The 21,412-nt window shown below is 44.6% G+C and overlaps 1 protein-coding gene across 2 annotated transcripts in view; it reads left to right on the plus strand.

Annotated features, from left to right (window-relative positions):
• Window positions 1-21,412, plus strand: part of SLC5A10 (solute carrier family 5 member 10) — a 250,214-nt gene that overhangs the window by 25,975 nt on the left and 202,827 nt on the right. For both annotated transcript variants that reach the window (XM_073636394.1, XM_073636395.1), the window contains exons 6-7: window positions 11,484-11,589; window positions 14,041-14,121. In XM_073636394.1, the coding sequence (XP_073492495.1) occupies window positions 11,484-11,589; window positions 14,041-14,121 (187 nt within the window). The remainder of the gene's footprint in view (window positions 1-11,483; window positions 11,590-14,040; window positions 14,122-21,412) is intronic.

Consider the following 21,412-nt stretch of genomic DNA (forward strand, 5'->3'; position numbering starts at 1 on the left):
CCTAGCAACAGGCATTTAGAGGTAAGTAAAAAAAAAAAAAAAAAAAATATACAAATGTTTTTTTTTTTTAGAATTTTTCAGGTATTTTAGTTTTTTTGGGTGGAACCCCACTTTAATTAATGAAATTGGGCGATAATTGGAACAATTCCCGAGGTCCTTCCCAGGTTTAGGGATGACATGAATAAAGGCAGCATTTTCATGTGTTGCTAATGCCGAGACTCTCTTTAGGTCATTAAAGAAGGAGCATAGGTGGGGCACCAACAACTCTGAGAATTTCTTGTAATAATGACCTGAGAATCCATCAGGGCCGGGTGCCTTTGAGGGGTTTAGACTCTTTGATTTTACCCTCTGTAAAGTCTCCCTCCATCAGCTCAATATGATCGTTTGCTACCTTGGGTATAGGAATGTCGCTAAAGTACTTATCAGCTAGAGTTACGGGGAATACATTTGGAGAGGCGTATAATTTGGAATAGAAGGTGCAGAATTCCTGTACCACCAGTTGTGGGTTCTGGGTTAGTTTGCCGTCGCTCAACTGTAATTTTGGTAGGGCTGGGTTATACGGGTGAGGAGTGAGTTTCCTAGCTAATGGGTGTTTGGCTTGTCTCCCAAGGTGTAGAATCGGTGTCTAGACCAGCGGAGTTGCTTCTCTGCTTTGGTAGTGAGGTTAGATTTAGAGCCGTGCGCACCGCATCTATTTTGTCTCTTAAATCTAGCTGGGGTTTTTTCTTCTGCTCACACATAAGGGCCTGTAGATCAGTCTCCTGTTATTGAATTGTTTGTGCGTGTATGCTAGCTAGAAGCTAGTTGGATTAATTGGCCGCGAATCGTTGCTTTGTGCACTGCCCAATTGATGCTCCGAGTCGTATTGGTGGCCTGATTTTCGGCAAAGTATTGGCCTATGGCTTTTTCAATTTCGGTGAGTATAATAATCATTAAGTAAAGAGGCGTTAAGGCGCCAAGTCGTTGGTTTCGGTTTCGTCCCCAGGTCTGATAAGCAGATTTGCACCAGGGAATGATCAGACCACACCGTGGCCAGTATTTTGGCTGATTTGATCGATGGGAGCAGGTGTGATAAGGTGAAAACATGATCGATTTGGGAGTAGGTTTTATGTACGTGAGAGTAATGCGTATAATCTTTAGTGGTTGGGTGGAGCTCTCTCCAGATATCTATTAAGTTGTAGGAGTGTGCCAGCCTGGCCAGTTTACAGCCCTGCTTCGGAGTGTTTCAAAACTGGTTTGTATGGATTAGACCTGTCCAGGGCTTGGTCCAAAGGTACATTACTGTCCCCGCCTATTATGGTCTGACCCTTTGCATGTGGGATTAGTGTCGCTAGCATGGTTTCAAAGAACTGTACCTGTGCCCCGTTCGTTGATTCTCCCTACCACCATAACGTATCTCCCTTCTTTATCTTTTATGACCATGTCAGGAGTAAAGGGTACGTGTTTAGCAATGCAAATTGCGACTCCTCCCTTTTTCTCTGGGCCATTGGAAAGGTAACACGTTGGGTATCTGGCATTAAGGTATTTGGGTACCAAAGTCCGGGAAAAATGGGTCTCCTGTAAGAGCACCACATCCGCTCCCCAGGTATGATATTGGTGAAAAGCCTTAGCCCTTTTGGTTGGGGAGTTTATGCCCTGCACATTATGGGAGACTACAGAGAATTTTGGTGACGGGGCACTCAACATGGTGGTTCGATAGACTGCACTTGCCTGTTGTAGCTTTCCATCATCTCGTCTGAGATCCTGGCTCTCTGAGGGGGAACCACTGGGTTCGGAGTATGGAGTGCACTTAAGTGAAAAGCAAGAGAGAAAAAAGGTAGAAGTAGAGAGTTAGAACATAGTACCGACACACTGTTTATCAGCGTGTCATAAAAAATGTAAATACATATCAGCAATGTAACGTCTTGTGATGTAACGTAGGTAAATGACCTCTGGGAATTCAATGTTCCCATATTAAATCATGAGGTTGCCGTCCTCTAACAAGGACAGACAAGCTCACCAAGAAGTGGCATGCATTTCCACCCCAGTTTCTTTCCACTCCTAAAATGGTGAAGGAAAGATGTGTCCAGGAAACAAAACCTCAACATAGTTATAACCAGGCACGTTGGTGGATAAAAAAAACAAAAAACAAATAAACAAATCTGGCCAAAATGATTTTCCATTTCAGCTTAGGACCAGGATGGGGAGGGGGAGAGAAAAACAAAAAACACAAAAAAAATTTCTCCCCCCCCCCTGTTGTTGAGTCAAGGAGGAACTAAGTGTCCAACATCAGGGAGGAATTTTGTCAAACATCCATCAAGTCTGAATATCGGCAGGCTATGCCGCAAATCTGGGGCAGATGATTGAATTTCAGTTCAGTTTAGCTTCATCTGTATGCTCCTTTGGATGTGGAGCGGCCTTGTTGGGACCATATGGGTGAAATCGTCCGTTTCCTTGCTTGCCAGGGAGGGGGCGATGAGGGTTCCTGAGTGATCAGTCCCAGGTCTAGCAGAATTTCTTCTCCATCTCGTAAAAAGGCAAAGGAATGCGTCTTACCCTTGTAGGCAAATGAGAGACGGAAAGGCCATCGATATTTTATGTGGCGATTGATTAGGAGTGACAGTAGTGGCTTCAGGGCACGTCTCTTCTGGATGGTTTGTTGGGAGATGTCTGCAAATATCAGATATGTCTCCCTTACTCCTGGCTTCTGACATAATTTTTTCCTTGATTCTATAGAAGTGTGGTTTTACCAACACATCTCTGAGGAGGCCATCCGTTCTCGGGGCTGTCAGGGCTCGATGCACCCTGTCGAGCTCCAGATGAGGGGAGATTCCAGGGGTCAGGTCCTGTATCAGAGTGTGTACTGCATCTTCTAGATCAGTGATCGATTCTCGCAATCCGCGCAGCCTGAAATTGTAGCGTCTGGATCTATTCTCTAGATCTTCAATTTTTGCGTTTGCTTGGTCAAGCTGGTCTTGCAGGGAGCAGATTATCCTGGTGTTCTGGTTGACCCTACCCACTGTGCCATCCACCTTGGATTCAATCGTGTCCAGTCTCTCTCCAATGCAGTGGATGTCACCTCTTATCTCTGCTGTCATTGCATTACAGGCTTTAGACAGTTCTTGTTGGAGCAATGCAGAGAAAAGAGCCAGCAGGGCTGCGTCTCCAGAGTAGGGAGCAGGTGGTGGTGGCTGGGACTGTTCCCCTATGGAACCGGACTGACTCAGAGCCATTTCCGGGAGGTCCGCCATGTGTCTGCCCATAGAGGAAGCTGGGAACCCTGCATGGACCTTCTCCCTGGGATCCCGTGGATGGGGAGAACTGGGGGAGCTCACCTCTGTGCTGCCCTGTCGGCTCCTCCTGTGACTGGAAAGAGAAGGGATCCAGCATCTGGGTGTCCTGTGGGTTTAGTGAAGCTGCTACAGGATGAGGCGGGGACAGGCTGTGGGCCAGCTGTTCTGCCTGTCTCTGCTTCTTCTTCTCGTCTGGCACCATCTTGGGAGAGGGAGTCTGGCGTGCTGCAGAGACCTGGCCCCCCCGAGCAGGACGTAGGGGGGTAGTGATGCTGGGTTTTTTATTCATTGTCCCCGTTGTCCTCCGCTGCATCATTCGATCCGGTGCCTGAGAATGTGCTTACTGCACCCGGAATGCTCATTGTAGCTGGGAAAGTCTGGCGGCGAGCGGAGCTCGGTCAGAACATGTCCGCTCCCGGCACCGCACGCATGACCTAAAGTTAACTTTAACCCTAGCACTAACCCTAAAGTTAACCCTAATCCTAGAACTAACCCCATGGCACCAACCCTAAAGGTAACGCTAACCTTAATAATAACTCAAATCTTCACCTAATGTTAACTCTAATATTTTCACTAACCCTAAAATTATTATTATTCAGGATTTATATAGCGCCAACAGTTTACGCAGTGCTTTACAATATAAAAGGGAGACAATACAGTTATAATACAATACAATACAATAGGATTAAGAGGGCCCTGCTCAGAAGAGCTTACAATCTAATAGGGTGGGGCAGGTGGTACAAAAGGTTGTAACTGTGGGGAATGAGCTGGTGGAAGTGGTAGGAGATTAGTTGGAGACGTGATAGGCTTTCCTGAAGAGATGAGTTTTCAGGGATTGCCTGAAGGTAGCAAGAGTAGGGGATAGCCGGATAGATGGAGGTAGCGAGTTCCAGAGGATGGGAGAGGCTCTGGAGAAATCCTGGAGACGAGCATGGGAGGAGGAGATGAGAGAGCTTGAAAGCAGGAGGTCTTGAGTAGAGCGAAGAGGTCGATTTGGGTGATATTTGGAGACAAGATTAGTGATGTAGCTTGGGGCAGAGTTGTGAATGGCTTTGTATGTTGTGGTTAGAATTTTGAATTTAATTCGCTGGGTGATTGGGAGCCAGTGTAGGGATTGAAGTAGAGGGTTGGCAGACACTGAGCGGTTGGTAAGGTGGATAAGTCTGGCAGCAGCATTCATGATAGACTGAAGAGGGGATAGCCTATGAAGCGGTAGGCCAATGAGAAGGGAGTTGCAATAGTCAAGGTGAGAGATAACAAGGGAGTGAATGAGGAGCTTGGTGGTTTCATTTGTTAAAAAGGGGCGAATTTTAGAGATGTTACGTAGGTGAATTCTACAAACTTTTGACAGCGATTGGATTTGAGGCTGAAATGACAAGTCAGAGTCTAGGATTACACCTAGTACCCTGGCGTGAGGGGAGGGACTGATGGTTGCATTGTTGATTTTGATGGAAAAGTCATGGAGGGTGTCATCAGCGTATAAGTGGTATTGGAAGCCGTGGGCAGTTATTAAGTGACCAAGGGAGGAGGTGTAGATAGAGAAGAGAAGGGGTCCAAGAACCGAGCCTTGGGGGACCCCCACAGAAAGGGGCAATGGAGAGGAGGAGACAGAGTTGTAGGTGACACTGAAGGAGCGCTGTGATAAATAGCCAGAGAACCAGGATAGAGCAGAATCTCGGAGGCCAAGGGAATGTAGTTTATTGAGAAGGAGCGGGTGGTCAACAGTATCAAAGGCCGCAGAGAGGTCAAGTAGTAGGAGTATGGAGTACTGGCTTTTGGTTTTAGCAGTTAGTAAATCGTTTGTGAGTTTTAGTAAGGTAGTTTCCGTGGAGTGCTGCGAGCGAAAGCCAGACTGTAAGGGGTCAAGAAGGTTATTTTCATTGAGGTAGGAGCTAAGACGGTTGTAGACTAAGCGTTCTAGAAGTTTAGAGGTGAATGGGAGCAATGAGATGGGTCTTAAGTTGTTCAGGTCGGTAGGGTCCAGTGAGGGCTTTTTAAGAATGGGAGTGATCTGCGCATGTTTTAGAGGGGAGGGGAAAATGCCACTAGAAAGGGAGAGATTGAAGATGTGGGTGAGGGAGCATAGGATAGAAGAAGAGGGTGACCGTAGTAGTTGTGAGGGAACAGGATCCAAGGGACAATTGGTTATGTGGGCATCCGAGAAAATTTTTGTAACCTCTTCCGTAGTAGCCAATTCAAAAGAGGAGAGAGTGTTGAAACCCTAACTCCAGCATAAAGTTTAAAGGTAACCCTAGCACTAACACTAAAGGTAACCCCAGCCCTAAAAATAACCCTAATGCTTGCACCAACCCTAAAGCTGACCCCAATCCTAGCGCTAATTCTAAAGGTAAGCCCCAATCCTAGTACTAATCCTAGGATTAACCCTAACCCTAAAGGTAATCCTGCTCATAGGCGTATGCAGAGGGTGTGCCAGGTGTGCCTGGGCACACCCTAATCACTATGTGCGGTGGCGATTTCCCCTACTGCCCAGGCCTCCCCTCCCCTCTTGTTGGCCCTGCAGTCTTGCTGGCTTCCCTCCTCTCTTCTACCCCCGGCTGCTGTGGGGGATGTTTCAGGATGGAGAGCAATTTACCAGCCCTTTCCTTTTCTAAATGAACACACTTGCTCACTGTGGCCATTCATAACGGAAGCATAGTAAACTATGTTTACTATGCTTCAGTTTGTGAATGAACAGAAAGCCACTCAGCACCGAGCACTTCATAGTTACATAGTTACATAGTAGGTGAGGTTGAAAAAAGACACAAGCTCATCAGGTCCAACCTATATACTTCCCATTCACTCACTGCCATGTGCAGCTGAGGCTGCAGAGAAGGGCATGTGTGTTTGACTTTTGGGGTTCACACCCTAATGCAATAGGCAGCGCACACCTATGATCCTGTTACTAAACTTAATGATAATTCTAGCCCTAGATGTAACCCTAATTTTTGCATTCACCCTAAAGGTAACTCTATTCCTAATAGTAACCGCTTCACTAACCCTAAAGTTAACCCTAACCCCAGTACAAACCCTACTGATAACCCTTGCACTAACTCTAAAGGTAACCCTAATCTTAGCACTAACCTTAAAGGTAACTCTAGTCCAACTGCTAACCTAAATCTTTGCAATAACCCCAAAGACAACCCTATTATTAACCATAATGGTAGCTCTTGCACTAGATGTAACCCTAACTCTTGCACTAACCTTATAATATTTTCACAAACCCTAAAGTTAACCCTAACCACAGCACAAACCCTAAGAGTAACCCTAGCACTAACAATAAAAGGTAACCCTTTTGCTGCTGGGGGGGCATTTTGTTGCAGGTGGTCAATTGTTTAAGGCAGCAATCTATTGTTGCTGGGGTGGTCTCTTGTTGCTGGCTGCAGGTGATCTATTTTACTGCTTTTATTGTTCTCATTAACAAATTCTATACAAATGACTTAATACCACAAATGTTACTTTGTTATATATTCTCTAAAAGGGGCAGTACTGGGAAGTGGGTATGGGTAGAACCAAGGAACGATGCTCAGACGTTGGTAGGGCGTGGAGACAAGGGCAGACTCAGAAAAGGAGAGTTCCTGCACCTATTCTCTGAGAAAAAAAGCCCTGCACTGCTCAAAAAAATTAAAGGAACACTTCTTAATCAGAGTATAGAATCAAGTCAATTACATTTTTGGGATATTGATCTGGTGGTCAGGTAAGCAGCAGAGGGGTGCAATAGATGGGCAACAATGAGACGACTTCCAAAACAGAAATGGTTTTACAGGTGGAGGCCACTGACATTTTTTTCCCTACTCATCTTTTCTGACTGTTTTTCACTCGTTTTGCGTTAGGCTAGGGTCGGTTTCACTACTGGGAGCATGAGGTGATACCTGGACCCTATTGAGGTTGCACAGGCAGTCCAACTCCTCCAGGATGGCACATCAATACGTGCCATTGCCAGAAGGTTTGCTGTGTCTCCCAGCACAGTCTCAAGAGAATGGAGGAGATTCCAGGAGACAGGCAGTTACTCTAGGAGAGCTGGACAGGGCCGTAGAAGGTCCTTAGCCTATCAACAGGACCGGTATCTGCTCCTTTGTGCAATGAGGAACAGGTGAACACTACCAGAGCCTTACAAAATGACCTCCAGCAGGCCACTGATGTGAATGTCTCTGACCAAACATTCAGAAAACACATTTCGTGAGGGTGGCTTGAGGGCTCAATATTCTCTAGTGGGCCCTGTGCTTACTGGCTGGCACCGTGGAGCTCAATTGACATTTGCCATTGAACACCAGAATTGGCAGTCACTGGTGCACTGTGCCTTTCACAGATGAGAGCAGGTTCATCCTGAGCACATGTGACAGACGTGAAAGGGTCTAGGGAAGTTGTGGAGAATGTTATGCTGCCTGTAACATTGTTCAGCATGACCGGTTTGGTGGTGAGTCAGTGATGGTCTGGGGAGGCATATCCATGGAGGGACACACAGACCTCTACAGGCTAGACAATGGCACACTGACTGCCATTAGGTACCGGGATTAAATCCTTGGACCCATTGTCAGACCCTACACTGGTGCAGTGGGTCCTGAGTTCATCCTGGTGCACGACAATGCCCGGCCTCATGTGGTGAGAGTATGCAGCCAGTTCCTGGATGATGAGGGAATTGATACCATTGAATGGCCCCTCATGCTCATCCGACCCAAATCCAATAGAATACCACTGGGACATTATGTGTCGGTCCATCCAACGCCGGCAGGTTGCACCTCAGTCTGTTCAGGTGCTCAGTGATGCCCTGTCCAGATCTGGGAGGAAATACCGCAGGACACCATCCGCCATCTTATTAAGAGCATGACCCAAAGTTGTCAGGCATGCATACGAGCACGTGGCGACCATACAAACTACTAAGTACCATTTTGAGTTGCTGCAATGAAATTTCAGCAATATGCTGCTGCATCAATTTTCATTTTGATTATATATATATATATATATATATATATATATATATATATATATATATATATGCAGCTCACTGTACATTCAATAGGGGACTGTGAGCAGGCAGGTAAGTGTGTGTTGTAGCATGTCTCTTCTGCAATAAAGAGCTGCCTGGTCACAGTTTTCTAAAAGTTAGGTTTAGTTCCACTTTAGGCTTTTTTATCTCCTGTTGTAAACCATTAGACCTGAGCCATTCTACTTATATATTATGTTGAACAATGCCGGTGTGGTGTCAGACACATTGGGTTAGGTTGTACAGTACAGACATCTGCTGACCTAACTATGACACGGCCTATAACACTGTGTGACCTATCACTGTTTACATCTCATCCTCACACAAAGTGATCATCTCTTTATTCCCTCTTCGTGTTATTTCGGGGTGTCCTCTCACGCCCTGCTGGGGAATTCAGATGTCTTTTATTGCCTGCTGGAGGCCAGGGCACGCCTGTCATCTATCTGTATGCGGGACATAATATTGTCACATGTTGTGTCTGCAGAACTGAGAGCTGATTGAAGTATTCAGAGGCTGTAAACAAAAGCTCTGGCGGTGGCCATTGTCTGATGAAGTGCACAAATACAAAGCGGAGCACAAAACACTTCACATGAGTTCACTGTCTCATACCAGAGTACTGCGCCATTTAGGAAACCAGATCTAGAGCAGGCAGGAAACTGCACAAATGTGCAACGCTGGCAGAATAAAGTCTGAGAAAAAGAAGCAATTTGCATTTTAGTGGTTTAAAGTTTATGTCTGCGTAAAAAAACCTCTATGCAGCATGTTGTATACTTTTACAGCCCAACACCAGAAATTACAAAAAAACTACCTTTGCAGTGGGGCCTCCCTGCACTGCAAGGGTTTAACCAGGAGCGTTAAACTCAGTTTCATTAAAGTGTTTGTTAACCCCCCCCCCCCAAAAAAAAAACACATTCTGGTCCCTTAAAGCAGATTACACAGCGCAGTGCTTGTGCTGTGTAATCTGCCCCCCTCTAAACTATAAAAAACCTCCCTGAACCTGCCACTTCCTGTATGCCCTCTCTATACTGACCACGATAACCAGGGATAACCAGGGATACTGAGCCCTGACCACCGTGGTCAGAGTGCGTCCCTCCGTCATATGCTGCCCTGCTCTCTCTCCCCCTCACCCCCTCCTTCCTGTCTGTCATCTCCCTCTCTCTGTCTCCACTCCGCTCCGCCCCCGCCGCTATTATTAAAAAAAAAAAAAACCTACAATGGTCACTGCCAGCCCCTCTATTAGAGGCTGGCATACTACACTACACTATGTAAATCCTTTCTAAAAAGGGGCTATTTGAAGGTGTCTTCAGGCCGGTCACGTGTCTCGCGGCCGCTTTACAGCTCCGAAGACAGGGCTTCTGCGGGAGGAGCCGAGCGGCAACGTGATCTCCCCGGCTGACATCAGAGGGAGATCATGGTCCCTCCTGCAGTAGCCATGTATCGGAGCTGAAAAACGGCTGCGAGGTCACGTGACAGGCCTGAAGACAGCTCTAAATAGCTATTTACAACGCTTGTTTTTAGAAAGGATTTACATAGTGTGGTATGCCAGCCTCTAATAGTGCGGCTGGCAATTTTTAATAAATAGCCTTAACAAACACTTTAGGGGGTGCATCAGCATTATGGTTCCCCTCAAAGGGCCGGTTGTATCTACTCTTTCTGATACAAGCGGTGTGCGACCCAGTGTAATAATTATACGCAGATGTCCAGAGCACCCCACCTCCGCTTACATCAGATGTCAAGAACCGTCCCACCATCAGAAGTCAAGAGCCTTAATGATGTATATAACTATTGTTGACATTCTGTAGTACAGGTGTTTAGATAACCGAGTAGCAAAGTCCTGTACACCTGAGAATGATCTATGGAATATGCACAGAAAACACATAAACACTGAGCTCATGCTGACAATGCAGATACCTGGCTGCTAGATAGCTGTGACCAGATTTGGAAGGCTTAAAGGAGAAGCATGGGATTTTTTTTTTATCCCATATTCATACTTACCTAGGTGAATGCTGCATCTGTCCTCCGCCGCCTCTTCACTGAGAACCGAGCGATCAAACATCGCCGATGGCTCGGTTTCACAGTTCCCCGAGCTCTCCTGCTTTGCTCCTCCACGCTCATTGGAGCGCTGAGCTGTGGAGGGGCGGGGAATCCCAGCGGCAGGATTCAACTTATTCCTGCTGCTGGGTTTGATAGCTGTGACCGGCTGTTTGCACAACCAGTGATTACCTGTGGTAATCGCAGCTGGATACTCATTGTACTGACTGTTTGAACAGGCACAAATAGCTGCAGCCACCTATCATTACAATGTACAGGTTCAGTGGCTGCTGCTAACCGCACTCACTTGTCAAGCCTGTCAGCAGAAATCAATAGATTCCTGCCACTGGGCTTCGCACCATGGCTATAAGCCCATGCGTATGTAGCCTTAGCACTGCCATTCAAGGACAGATAGTGTGTTACTGGTAGGATCACCAGGTAGGTAAATACCTGCTCCCCCAATGCATGCTCTAGTTCCTCTTACTGGCTACTACGTTACTACCAGTAATGTGAGCTGAGGAAGAAACCACAGTGAGCAGCAGGGGGAGCAAGCATTTGACACACCTGAAACGAAGGGGGGATTTTGACACACCTGGAAGTGTTGAACACCTGCAGTGGCCAGGTAGGAGAGAAGTGTCTGCATTTCAACACATGGGTTGCCAGAAAGGTAGGTATAAAGTGTTTTCTTTTACAGCCTGAGCTTTATTTACAGGTGACCCTTTGAGACTCTTTCGCCCTCGATACAAACTAGAAAACAATAATTGGCTCTAGGCTAGGCCTAGGCTTTCATTTAGGTAACAGCACATACATTATATAATGTTAGTTTTACCACTTCTTGTGTTTGATATGACATAAGCCTTTGTGTATCTTTATTAAAGAGGACCTGTGTCTTTTTACCATCCAATTCATCACATAGTGTTAAGCACAATTTGAAGGTTCTGTTATACAAAGAATCGGACCACTTTTTTTTTATATATAGATCAATGTACCTTTTTTGGGGGGTAAAAATTTGATTTCATGATCGGATGGTTGAAGAGTACATTTCAGAAGGACCTTTATAACCAGGAGCTGTTTTTAGTCTTATATTCACAAACAGGAAAATAAGTGACACCTGGGATGGATTTAGTAGGCAGATGTCTATGGGCTCCCCAAGCTGAGAAGTTCCTTACAATCCTTGTTTCTTTTGTGTTTCTTGACAGACAGACCTGTATTCTGGGGCACTCTTCGTCCAGGTGTGCCTGGGATGGAACCTCTACCTCTCCACGGTCCTGATGCTGGTGGTGACCGCACTATACACCATTGCAGGTGGGACGGTGACCTTATTTGTCATATAAGCACAATTGTAGTCATGTACAACATCTGGAGGAACAGAAACACATCTGTGCCATCATAGGTGTGCGCAGCCTAATGCATTAGGGTGTGCACCCTTAAGCTCAAACATACATGCATGTGTATGTATCTACATATATATGACCCCGGCACATTGATCTCCCTGCTGGCACAGTGAAAGAGAAAAGGATAAACACTTCTCTTATGGCAGAGCCGGTAAGAGGGAGATCTTTCCCATGTTCCTGTTGCTACACAGAACGATAACAATAATGCGCATGGGGGGATTAGGGTGTGCCTGGGCACACCCGGCACACCCTGTGCGCACGCCTATGTGTGCCATTTTCATAGGTTAGAGGAGGAAGCACAACACCTGATTGGTCTTCTAGGACATCTCAGACATTTCTTCTAGGTTCTGGGGCATATTAGTTGAAGATTAGCCTTATTCTGGCCATATCAAGCACATATTTACCATGGCTATGTATTAATATGAGTTACAAAAAAGACGAATAGAAGCCAACTACTGGCAACATTTTGGGCAAGTCAATGAGCATATAATTAGGAAAAGCGTCACCTTTAGTGAAAATAAGTGGCGTTGATCTATAGTAGGGATCCTAGTTGGAACCCACCTGAGTGAGCCTACCATCGTAAGTGGGCGAGACATTCCTGGCCATTTAGTCACATGTATTATACATGCCCCTGCCCTGTATATGTGTGGCTGTGAGCCACATGCCCCGGCTGCAGATAATTTGCCAGTACAAGGTGGCAGGTTCCTGTGGGCTTGCTCAGGTAGGTTCAGGCTGGGATCCAATCACACCTGAGCTCATTACTAATCTGTAGATCCAGAGATACAGGCAGTTGAAGTTATAAGCAAAGTCAGTGAGGCTGCCCATCACAGTCCATTGGACCATTTTAAAGAAAAAAATGGAGACTTCCATTGCTGACCTCCTCCTTAAACTGGTTATATTAATACAACGGATCCAATACTTTATGCCACTACCCTAAAACAATTATGTATATCAGGGAAGTCAGAGTAAAGTCAGAAGCTACACTATATTACCAAAAGTATTGGGACGTCTGCCTTTACACGCACATGAACTTTAATTGCATTGCATTCTTAGTCCGTAGGGTTCATAACTGAGTAGGCCCAACTTTTGCAGCTATAACAGCTTCAACTCTTCTGGGAAGGCTGTCCACATGTTTAACCATTCTTCCAGAAGTGCATTTGTGAGGTCAGGTACTGATCTTGGACGTGAAGGCCTGGCTCACAGTCTCCGCCTTAATTCATCCCAAAAGGTGTTCTATCGGGTTGAGGTCAGGACACTGTGCAGGCCAGTCAAGTTCCTCCAACCCAAACTCGCTCATACATGTCTTCATGGACCTTGTTTTGTGCACTGGTGCGCAAGTCATGTTGGAATAGGAAGGGGCCATCCCCAAACTGTTCCCACAAAGTTGGGAGCATGAAATTGTCCAAAATCTCTTGGTATGCTGACGCCTCAAGAGTTCCCTTCACTGGAACCAAGAGGCCAAGCCCAACCCCTTAAAAACAACCCCACATCATAATTCATGCTACACCAAATGACTGTGCACCAGTGCACAAAGCAACGTCCATAAAGACGTGGATGAGCGAGTTTGGGGTGGAGGAACTTGACTGGCTTGCACAGAGTCCTGACCTCAACCCGATAGAACACCTTTGGGATGAATTAGAGCAGAGACTGCGAGCCAGGCCTTCTCATCCAACATTAGTTCCTGACCTCACAATGTGCTTCTGGAAGAATGGTCAAACATTCCCATAGACACACTCCTAAACCTTGTGGACAGCCTTCCCAGAAGAGTTGAAGCTGTTATAGCTGCAAAGGACGCGGCAACTCAATATTGAACCCTACGGACTAAGACTGGGATGCCATTAAAGTTCATGTGAGTGTAAAGGCAGGTGTCCCAATACTTTTGGCAATATAGTGTACACACTTGTGTGGGGTGAGTACTCAAAATATTAAGGCAAGAGAGGTGACATGCATTTGCAAAAAGCTAGTGATGGTAGCCTCCATGTTTTTATCAATTTCCTTTAAGGAGCCTATAAAAGAATCTGAAATCAGGAGGGGGAGGAGCCAAACCTTTTTGTTTTCTTTTTACAAGAAAAAGTTAAAAATAGGCATATTATTGCAGCAACATCTATCATTAATCTACTCATTGTTTTCACTGAAGTTAATCTCTTAGTGCTCACTAAGTTTGTGACAGGTTTGCTTTAACATAGCCTTTGTTGGTGATTGACTGCATCCCCCCTCGCAGGTTTGGACTGGTATTGCAGCCCAGAAAATGTATTTGTACTAATATCTTCTGACTCTTGTATTATCAAGTGAATACCTTTCTAGTGTTCCTACATTTCTTATTTCTACAATAAATCCCATTTATTTTACAATGTTCTTTTAGGAGGTCTGGCCGCTGTGATTTACACTGATGCTCTACAAACTGTCATCATGATTGTGGGTGCCATTATCCTGACTATTACAGGTAATTATCAGTGTTCTTACCCACTGTACAACTGAGGTATCCATGTAAGTTACAGATCTAGAAAAGACGCAAAAGCAATGATAAACCAGTCATATTATTTAAAAATTAAAATGAAAGCAAAGACTTTTTTTTTTAGGTGGGACAGAGTAGAAAGGGATAAGAAACTCTTCTTTCTTGCTTATCAACATGATAATGACATTTTTAAATAAAACATCTTTGTTTTCATTACATACCTTATTTTAGAAATGGGGATGTCATCACTAAGTCACTGTGCTTCTCTATGCATTCCAGGTAGATTAGTGTTTCTCAAACTTTTTTGTCTTGCGGAGCACCAAAAACTTTTTGCGGCACACCTGAAAAGATTTGCAATGCAGCCTTACCATTGCCCATCAATGCAGCCTCACCGGTGTCCATAAATGCAGCCTCACCAGTGTCCATAAATACAGCTTGATCACTGGGGTAGGGCAAATGGGGTGAGGGGGGGGAGTCAGCTGGGGGTGTCGGGGTCTCTCACCTGGCAGCTCAGCTCAGCAGGTCCTTGCACGCCACGGCCTCCTGCGGGAAGGGGGGGGGGGGTGTGATGCTCCTGGTCCTGGGGTAAAGTTTCTGCCAGCGCCCAGCCCCAGCCAGTCAAGCGATGCATACACATTATGATATTGTCTTGAAGGGTTTAAAACAAAAAAAAAAGGCAGCAGTATGCTACAGCTTTAAGAGCAATCTGCATTCCGATCTCTCTTTAAAGAACATTTGACAGGTGGTGAGGAGGCGCTGTAATTGCCTCTTCACCCCTTGCTTTAACCTCTTGATCCCTGCACCAGCTGCATGAATTGCGGGGAGCTTGCAGAGTGCATTGGACTCAATTGCACTCATCCACTTAGAGAGGATTGGACTCAATTCACTGTTCACCTGCCAAAAGCAACAGGGGACACAATTCCTTCACTTCATGTCCTGTACACTCGCAGCTGCTACCTCTGCAGCTACAGGGGGCAGTGGTTGGGGAGCACTTAGTGGTTCCTACATCACTTTGGCAGAAGGAACCACTGAGCATGGTTACACAAGAAGACAGGATTGTAGCTTTCATCTGTGTCTTCTCAAACATCCTCCCTTTGAGTGATTTTTGTTTAAGGCCTCATGCACACTGGGCGTTAAAAAAAACATTTTAAAAATGTCAGTAGCTTTGCAGTGAGTTTTTCAACGTTTTTGCAATATCGTTTTGTAGCGTTAGTGTTTTGTTTTTTTTAAGAAAATTTTTTGTCAATGGATCAAAACGTTAAAAAACGCTATTGAGCGATGTTTGTGAGTGTTTATCGATGTTTATCAGCTTTAGAGCGTTTTTACAGCTGAAAAAGGTCTCTCAGAACCCACTAGTTTTTTTTTTTTTTTTTTTTACTGCTCAAAAACTGCTGAAAACAGCCTGTGTGTGCATGGACACATAGGATAACATGATGAAGAGTTTAATGACTGAAGAAAAAAACGTCTACAGCCAAAAACAGCTGCTGTAAAAACGTCAAAAAACGTCCAGTGTGCACGAGGCCTAAAACTGAACCTGTCAGCCCTTTTGTTTTGCTGTATGTCAGTGAGCACCATTAACAGCAAATAAGGTGTAAGCTGATATTATTACATAGCTATAAATTAGTAATCATCTGATCTGTTATTTCAGAGTTGGGGTGTGCGTTCTGATATGACATGGTGTTTCCTGTTCTTCAGTGCTATGGTTACATTATTCATCCAGGAGGCTCTTTGTTTTCTATTTTTTTAGCCAAATACTCCACCCAGCTGATGTGTTCTGACACAAATGGACCAGCAGGACTATGACAATATGATTTGAAAATGTAAATAGTGTTTGTATGTCCTGAAATAGAGCAGGTGCCTGAGAACAAAACTCCCAGGGGGTTATTTACTAAAGGAAAATCCACTTTGCGCTGCAAGTGCACTTGAAAGTGCATTTGGAAGTAAAGTCGCTGTAGATCCGAGGGGGACATGCAAGGAAAACAAAAAACAACATTTTAGCTTGCACGTGATTGGATGATAAAATCAGCAGAGCTTCCACTCATTTTAGATCTACCCCTTAGATTTAGAGCGACTGCACATCCAAGTGCACTTTCAGTGCAAAGTGGATTTGCCTTTCGTAAATAACCCCCTGGAGTGGTTAGTAGTGTGGTGAAGGGAAAAAAACATTCATTGAAAGGCCTGAGAGAACGCTGGGACTAGGCCCTGGGCTGTACAGAGGACAGACATTCATTGAAAGTCCTGAGAGAACCCTGAGACCAGGGTCCGGGCTGTAGGAGGAGTGACATTCATTAAAAGGCCTGAGAGAACCCTGAGACCAGGCCCCGGGTTGTAGGGAGGACAGACATTAATTGAAAGGCCTGAGAGAATTCTGAGATCTGGCCCTGGGCTGTACAGAGGTAAGATATACATTAAAAGGCCTGAGAGAAACCCGAGGCCAGGCCCCGGGCTGTAGGGAGGACAACCCTTCATTGAAAGGCCTAAGAGAACCTTGAGACCAAGCCCCAGACTGTGCAGAAGACAGACATTAAAATGCCTAAGAGAACCCTGAGACCAAGCCCCAGACTGTGCAGAAGATAGACATTCATTAAAAGGCCTAAGGAAATCCTGACACCAGGCCCTGGGCTGTAGGGAGGACAGACATTCACTGAAAGGACTTAGAGAACCCTGAGACCAGGCCCCCGGCTGTACAGAGGACAGATATTCATTAAAAGGCCTGAAAGAACCCTGCTGCTCAGCGAGGCAAAAAAAGTGTAATATCTCTTAGCTTCCAGTCTCATCAGAGAAATATATTATTTATTGATTTAAAAAAATGGCCCCTGACCATTACTTCTCAGCATGTTATCAGTCTGCACCATAAAAATACAGCGCTCCCATGTTGCCATAAGCTTTCCCTGTTCTGCCTCAAGCTGTAGCTTGGGCACAACATGTTTCAGTGTGCCATGTTCTAGACCAATAGTCCTCAACTTTATTGATACTAGGGCCCAGTAAATTCTTCCAAAAGTGTAATTGCCCCAACAGTAAACAAAATTTATGCTCACACAATAAAAGTGTGACAATGCAAAATATATAATGAAAAGCTGGAGGGGTCTGGATGGGCAGGGGTCGCTGTTGGGGGATGGGGGTTCTGTAAGGAGTTAGGGGACTAGGTGGCCCTGTAAGGGATTGAGGTTTCTGGAAGGGTCTGGGGGAAACTGTGAGGGATGCCATCTCTGGTGGGGGCTGGGGGTTTCTTCAGGACGCTGGGGACTTTGCAGGGGCACTGTGGGAGACTGGAAGGTACTACTGGGGCTACTGTAGGAGGCCGGGGAACAATATGGGACACTGTTGGAGGTTTGGGGCACTATGGAGGGGCTGGAGGCTCTGCAGTAGGTTGGGGGGGGGGGGCAATGTAAGGGCTGGGTGACACTGTGGTAGGTTGGAGAGCACGATGGGAAGTTAGGGTTACTGCAGTCCACTATGAAAGGTTCACGGGCCCTGTAGGAGTGAGGTAGTGGCCACAGCCCGTTAGTTGAGAACCATTGTTATAAATTCAGTGATGGGTGCTCTGCCATTACAAAAAGGTAAAATCATGGCTATATTTTGTGACCTCAGCAGATCGCCAATCCAATAGAACATTCTGTTTTTCTATAGAACAGTTTTTACTAACAGCGACTGCATATCACATAGTAAATACTTATCTCTCCTCCTACAAGCTCACCAGCTGAATTCTCTTAAAAAACCTGACACCCCCGGGAGTCTCGCTCTCCTGAAGTTGTTTAGAATTGGTGTCTATACTGATGCCATCATTACACATTAGGTACACAGCCCCGGAGTTATGGACAGGATGGGGTTAAAAAAGATAATAGGTGAATACTACCAGCTTGCTGAAAAAAAAAAAAAAACATTCTTTTTAGTGCTCATTAACTTAAAGCCCAACTCTGAGATAATCATATTTATGGCTTAAAGAGCTTAGTAATCTCTTCCCTGTCTAGGCCTGACTGTTCATGAAACAAAGCATGTGATGACGCTGCAAATTTTTTTTTTGTTTTTTTTTTTTCCATCGGGTACAAATGTAAGTACAACCCCACCGGTCTCAGCATCCCAACTCTTCCTCAGATGTGGTGTTATTACAAGAAAATTTGATATATTTAAAAACAAGGAGCACTTACCTTTGTACCTGCCAAATACATGTCTCTAAAGACTGCAGCAGCAAATTGGAGTGTAAAAATTTGCAGTATTTATTAGTGACAGTCGGACGTCTGTCTTTTTCCTGCACTTTTTCCATCATCCTTATTGGATTGTGTCGACTACATGCACCCCACTATATTGGCTATATTTATAGGGTTTTTTTTTTTTCTTTTATAGCTGGTACGCAGTTCACGCACCTCCAACACTGGCTATATGTGTTGGCAAGGGGTGCTGGAAGGTGGATCGATGCTAGCTACTTGGGGGATGTATTGTTTGCTCCTCTAAATTTACTCATCATTGCGTTTGAAAATGAACGGTTTAACCTGGCTAACGATTAGAAAATCGAACAAAGGTTCTTAAAATATAAATTTTTAAACAAAATTCTTCTATCGCATGGCCCGCTTTACCATTGGAATAAACGCTGCGGTTCTGCATATGCGTTGTTTGGTATCTTTCATCTTACACGGTAGAGTGGAGCCTTTGAGCAACATCCACCCTGATCCCATAGATATTAAAAATCACGCACAGTTCACTCCAACCAATGGGTACATACAGTATACACAGATGCAGTGTGAGATCATAACCCAAACTGAACTGAAAACTGATCTAATGAAGACATTATGTATTTGCCTGGAGATGTTCTCATGTTAAAAATTCAGCTATTTTGATTTATGTTGTCTAGTCTTACACCCTTGAGGGGGTTATCATTAGAATTCACAATTATTTCATAACTGTTTAAAGTTTATGTAAACCCCAACAACGGCTTCTCTTTTTTGTTGCCTGTTCATCTGCCAAATCCATTGCTGAATGTGTTTTATTATATCTGTTTGATAAGTGCAAAGAATACCATATTTTGCCAGAATTATTGTGAGGTGACAACTTCCTGTGCGCTCTGTCAGTGTAGAGGGAGCAGCTAAAGAGACAGGGAAGGAGGGGTTATGGAGATGAGCAGAAATCTACGTTCTTTGTAATCCATCAGAAATAAAGTAGGCAGGGCTGTCACCACATGCTTTGGAATTCAGATCTGTGTTGTCACATTAGGAATGAAGGTAGCAAGTACATTATATTTCTGGCACATCAAGTTCTTTTTCTATGCTCGCAGCATTTTTACCACCCACAACTTCAGTCTCAGAGCCAGGAGCCATTTTGTCCATGTGTTAAAATGTGCATTTTAGGCCTGAAGATTAATTAAACCCCAACCATTCTATATTTTTAGAAAAAACAGACACCCTGGAGAATAAAATAGTGGCAGTTGCATTTTTTTTTAATGTCACCTTAGTGAATGGATTATCAAACCCATATTTTCGGTAAAAGAAAAAAATACACTAAAATTAATTTTAGTACAGAGAAACAAATACTCATTTTTGTTTGTAAAATACAAAAGATGAGGTTGTGCTGAGTAAATAGATACCCACAATGTCAAGCCTTAAAATTGCGTGCGCCAGTAAATTGGCAATACATTTGCCAAAATTATCTATAGGTGACACTTTAACCTCCTCCTGCCCCGAAAGACGGCTACATGGCCTTGATTGCTGGGAGGGCGTCCATGTTCATCCTCCCAAGATCAGGGAGTGCTCTGTGATCAGCAAGTCAATGAGACTTGGCTGATCGGAGTAACCTGATCACGTGATGTAAACAGAAGATCGGTAAATCTGCTGTTTTTTTTTTTTTTTTTACCTTAAGCTGACAGCGTGAGGAGAAAAAAAAAAAAAAGCCGATCACTGGCTTCTGTCATCAGTCCCGAACAGTGAGAGCCACTGCTGCTATGCAGTGCCTGCCAGTTCCGCCTCATCAATGAAACAAAAAATTACCTGTTTTCAAAATGTTATAACAAACTATGAAACTTTTTTTTTTTTCAGTCTTTTTTTCGTTTTTTTAGCAAATGATAAAAAACCCAGCAGTGATTAAATACCACCAAAAGAAAGCTTTATTTGTGTGAAAAAAAAATGCTAAAAATTTATTTTTGGTCCAATGTTACATGACTGCGCATTTGTCATTCAAGGAGTGACAGCGCTGAAAGCTGAAAATTGGCCTGGGCAGGAAGGGGGTTTAAATGCCCAGTAAGCAAGCAGTTAAACGCCCCTATATGTCATCAGGTTAAAGTTATCCGTGAATAATTGACCTAGAATCATTGCGGTCACTGCATGCATGGCAATATAGAACCAGTGTAGTTCTATTGCCGTTTTCACATGTAGGTGCCCAAACATATGCGGTTGTATGTATGTGGGAGGATGAGGGAAAGGGGAGGCTTTACATTTTTTTTTTTTTTACATTGTTTTAAATTTTTTTTTTTTTTTTTTTAATATAATTTTATCGCCATTACATAGGGGATCCAGTGCCGCCTGTGATAACATATAGGTTGCGACAGCTTTTCTTTATGCATCCAACAGGGGTCTCCCCTGCAATAAATGGAGAACAGATCATGCTCCATTAGCTGCTTCCCCAGCCGGTGTTCTGCTGAAAACTTCAACTCGCCAACCACGTCACTTCCGGTGACTCCCCAGCAGCAATAATTGGAGATTTTGATGAGTTGTCTGTTGTCACAGAACAGCGTATATAGTACGCTACAGGATGAGTTGGCGGTTTTGAAAGAATACCGGGTGGAGGAGGAAAAAAGTTTTTGCCACCTTGGAGGCAGCCATGTTGTTGGTTAGTATCGGGCGGACCAACAATATCCACTCATATGGTGTACCGTTAGTGTATACGCTGCTGCTTTTCTGTCAAAACAGCCATTTTATCCAAATCTCCAAATATTGATGCTGCAGAGTCACCGGAAGTGGCGTGGTTGAAGATTTTGGCAAGTTTGAGTTTTTAGCAGAACCCCGGCCCTCGCAGGAAATGACAGCTCTGGACCAGGAAGTGATGTAATATTTGTCACTTCCTGGTTCATTCACCAGAGGGAGGTTCAGTGAACAGATTCTCTCTGCCCAGCTCTCTTCGCCCTACACCCAGTAACATCTTCCCAGGGTGTGAATCGTTCTTCAGAGCAAATGAGCCCTAAAAGAACTGTCTAGGATGCACGTAGCAGCCAATCACATCGATCCTTTTTTTTTTTTACTCTATACTCGAATTATGAACTACAGATTCTTGTTAGGGGCAACACAATTTGTTG

The sequence above is a fragment of the Aquarana catesbeiana genome, linkage group LG06 (genome assembly GCF_042186555.1).
Source record: "Aquarana catesbeiana isolate 2022-GZ linkage group LG06, ASM4218655v1, whole genome shotgun sequence".
Lineage (NCBI taxonomy): Eukaryota > Metazoa > Chordata > Amphibia > Anura > Ranidae > Aquarana > Aquarana catesbeiana.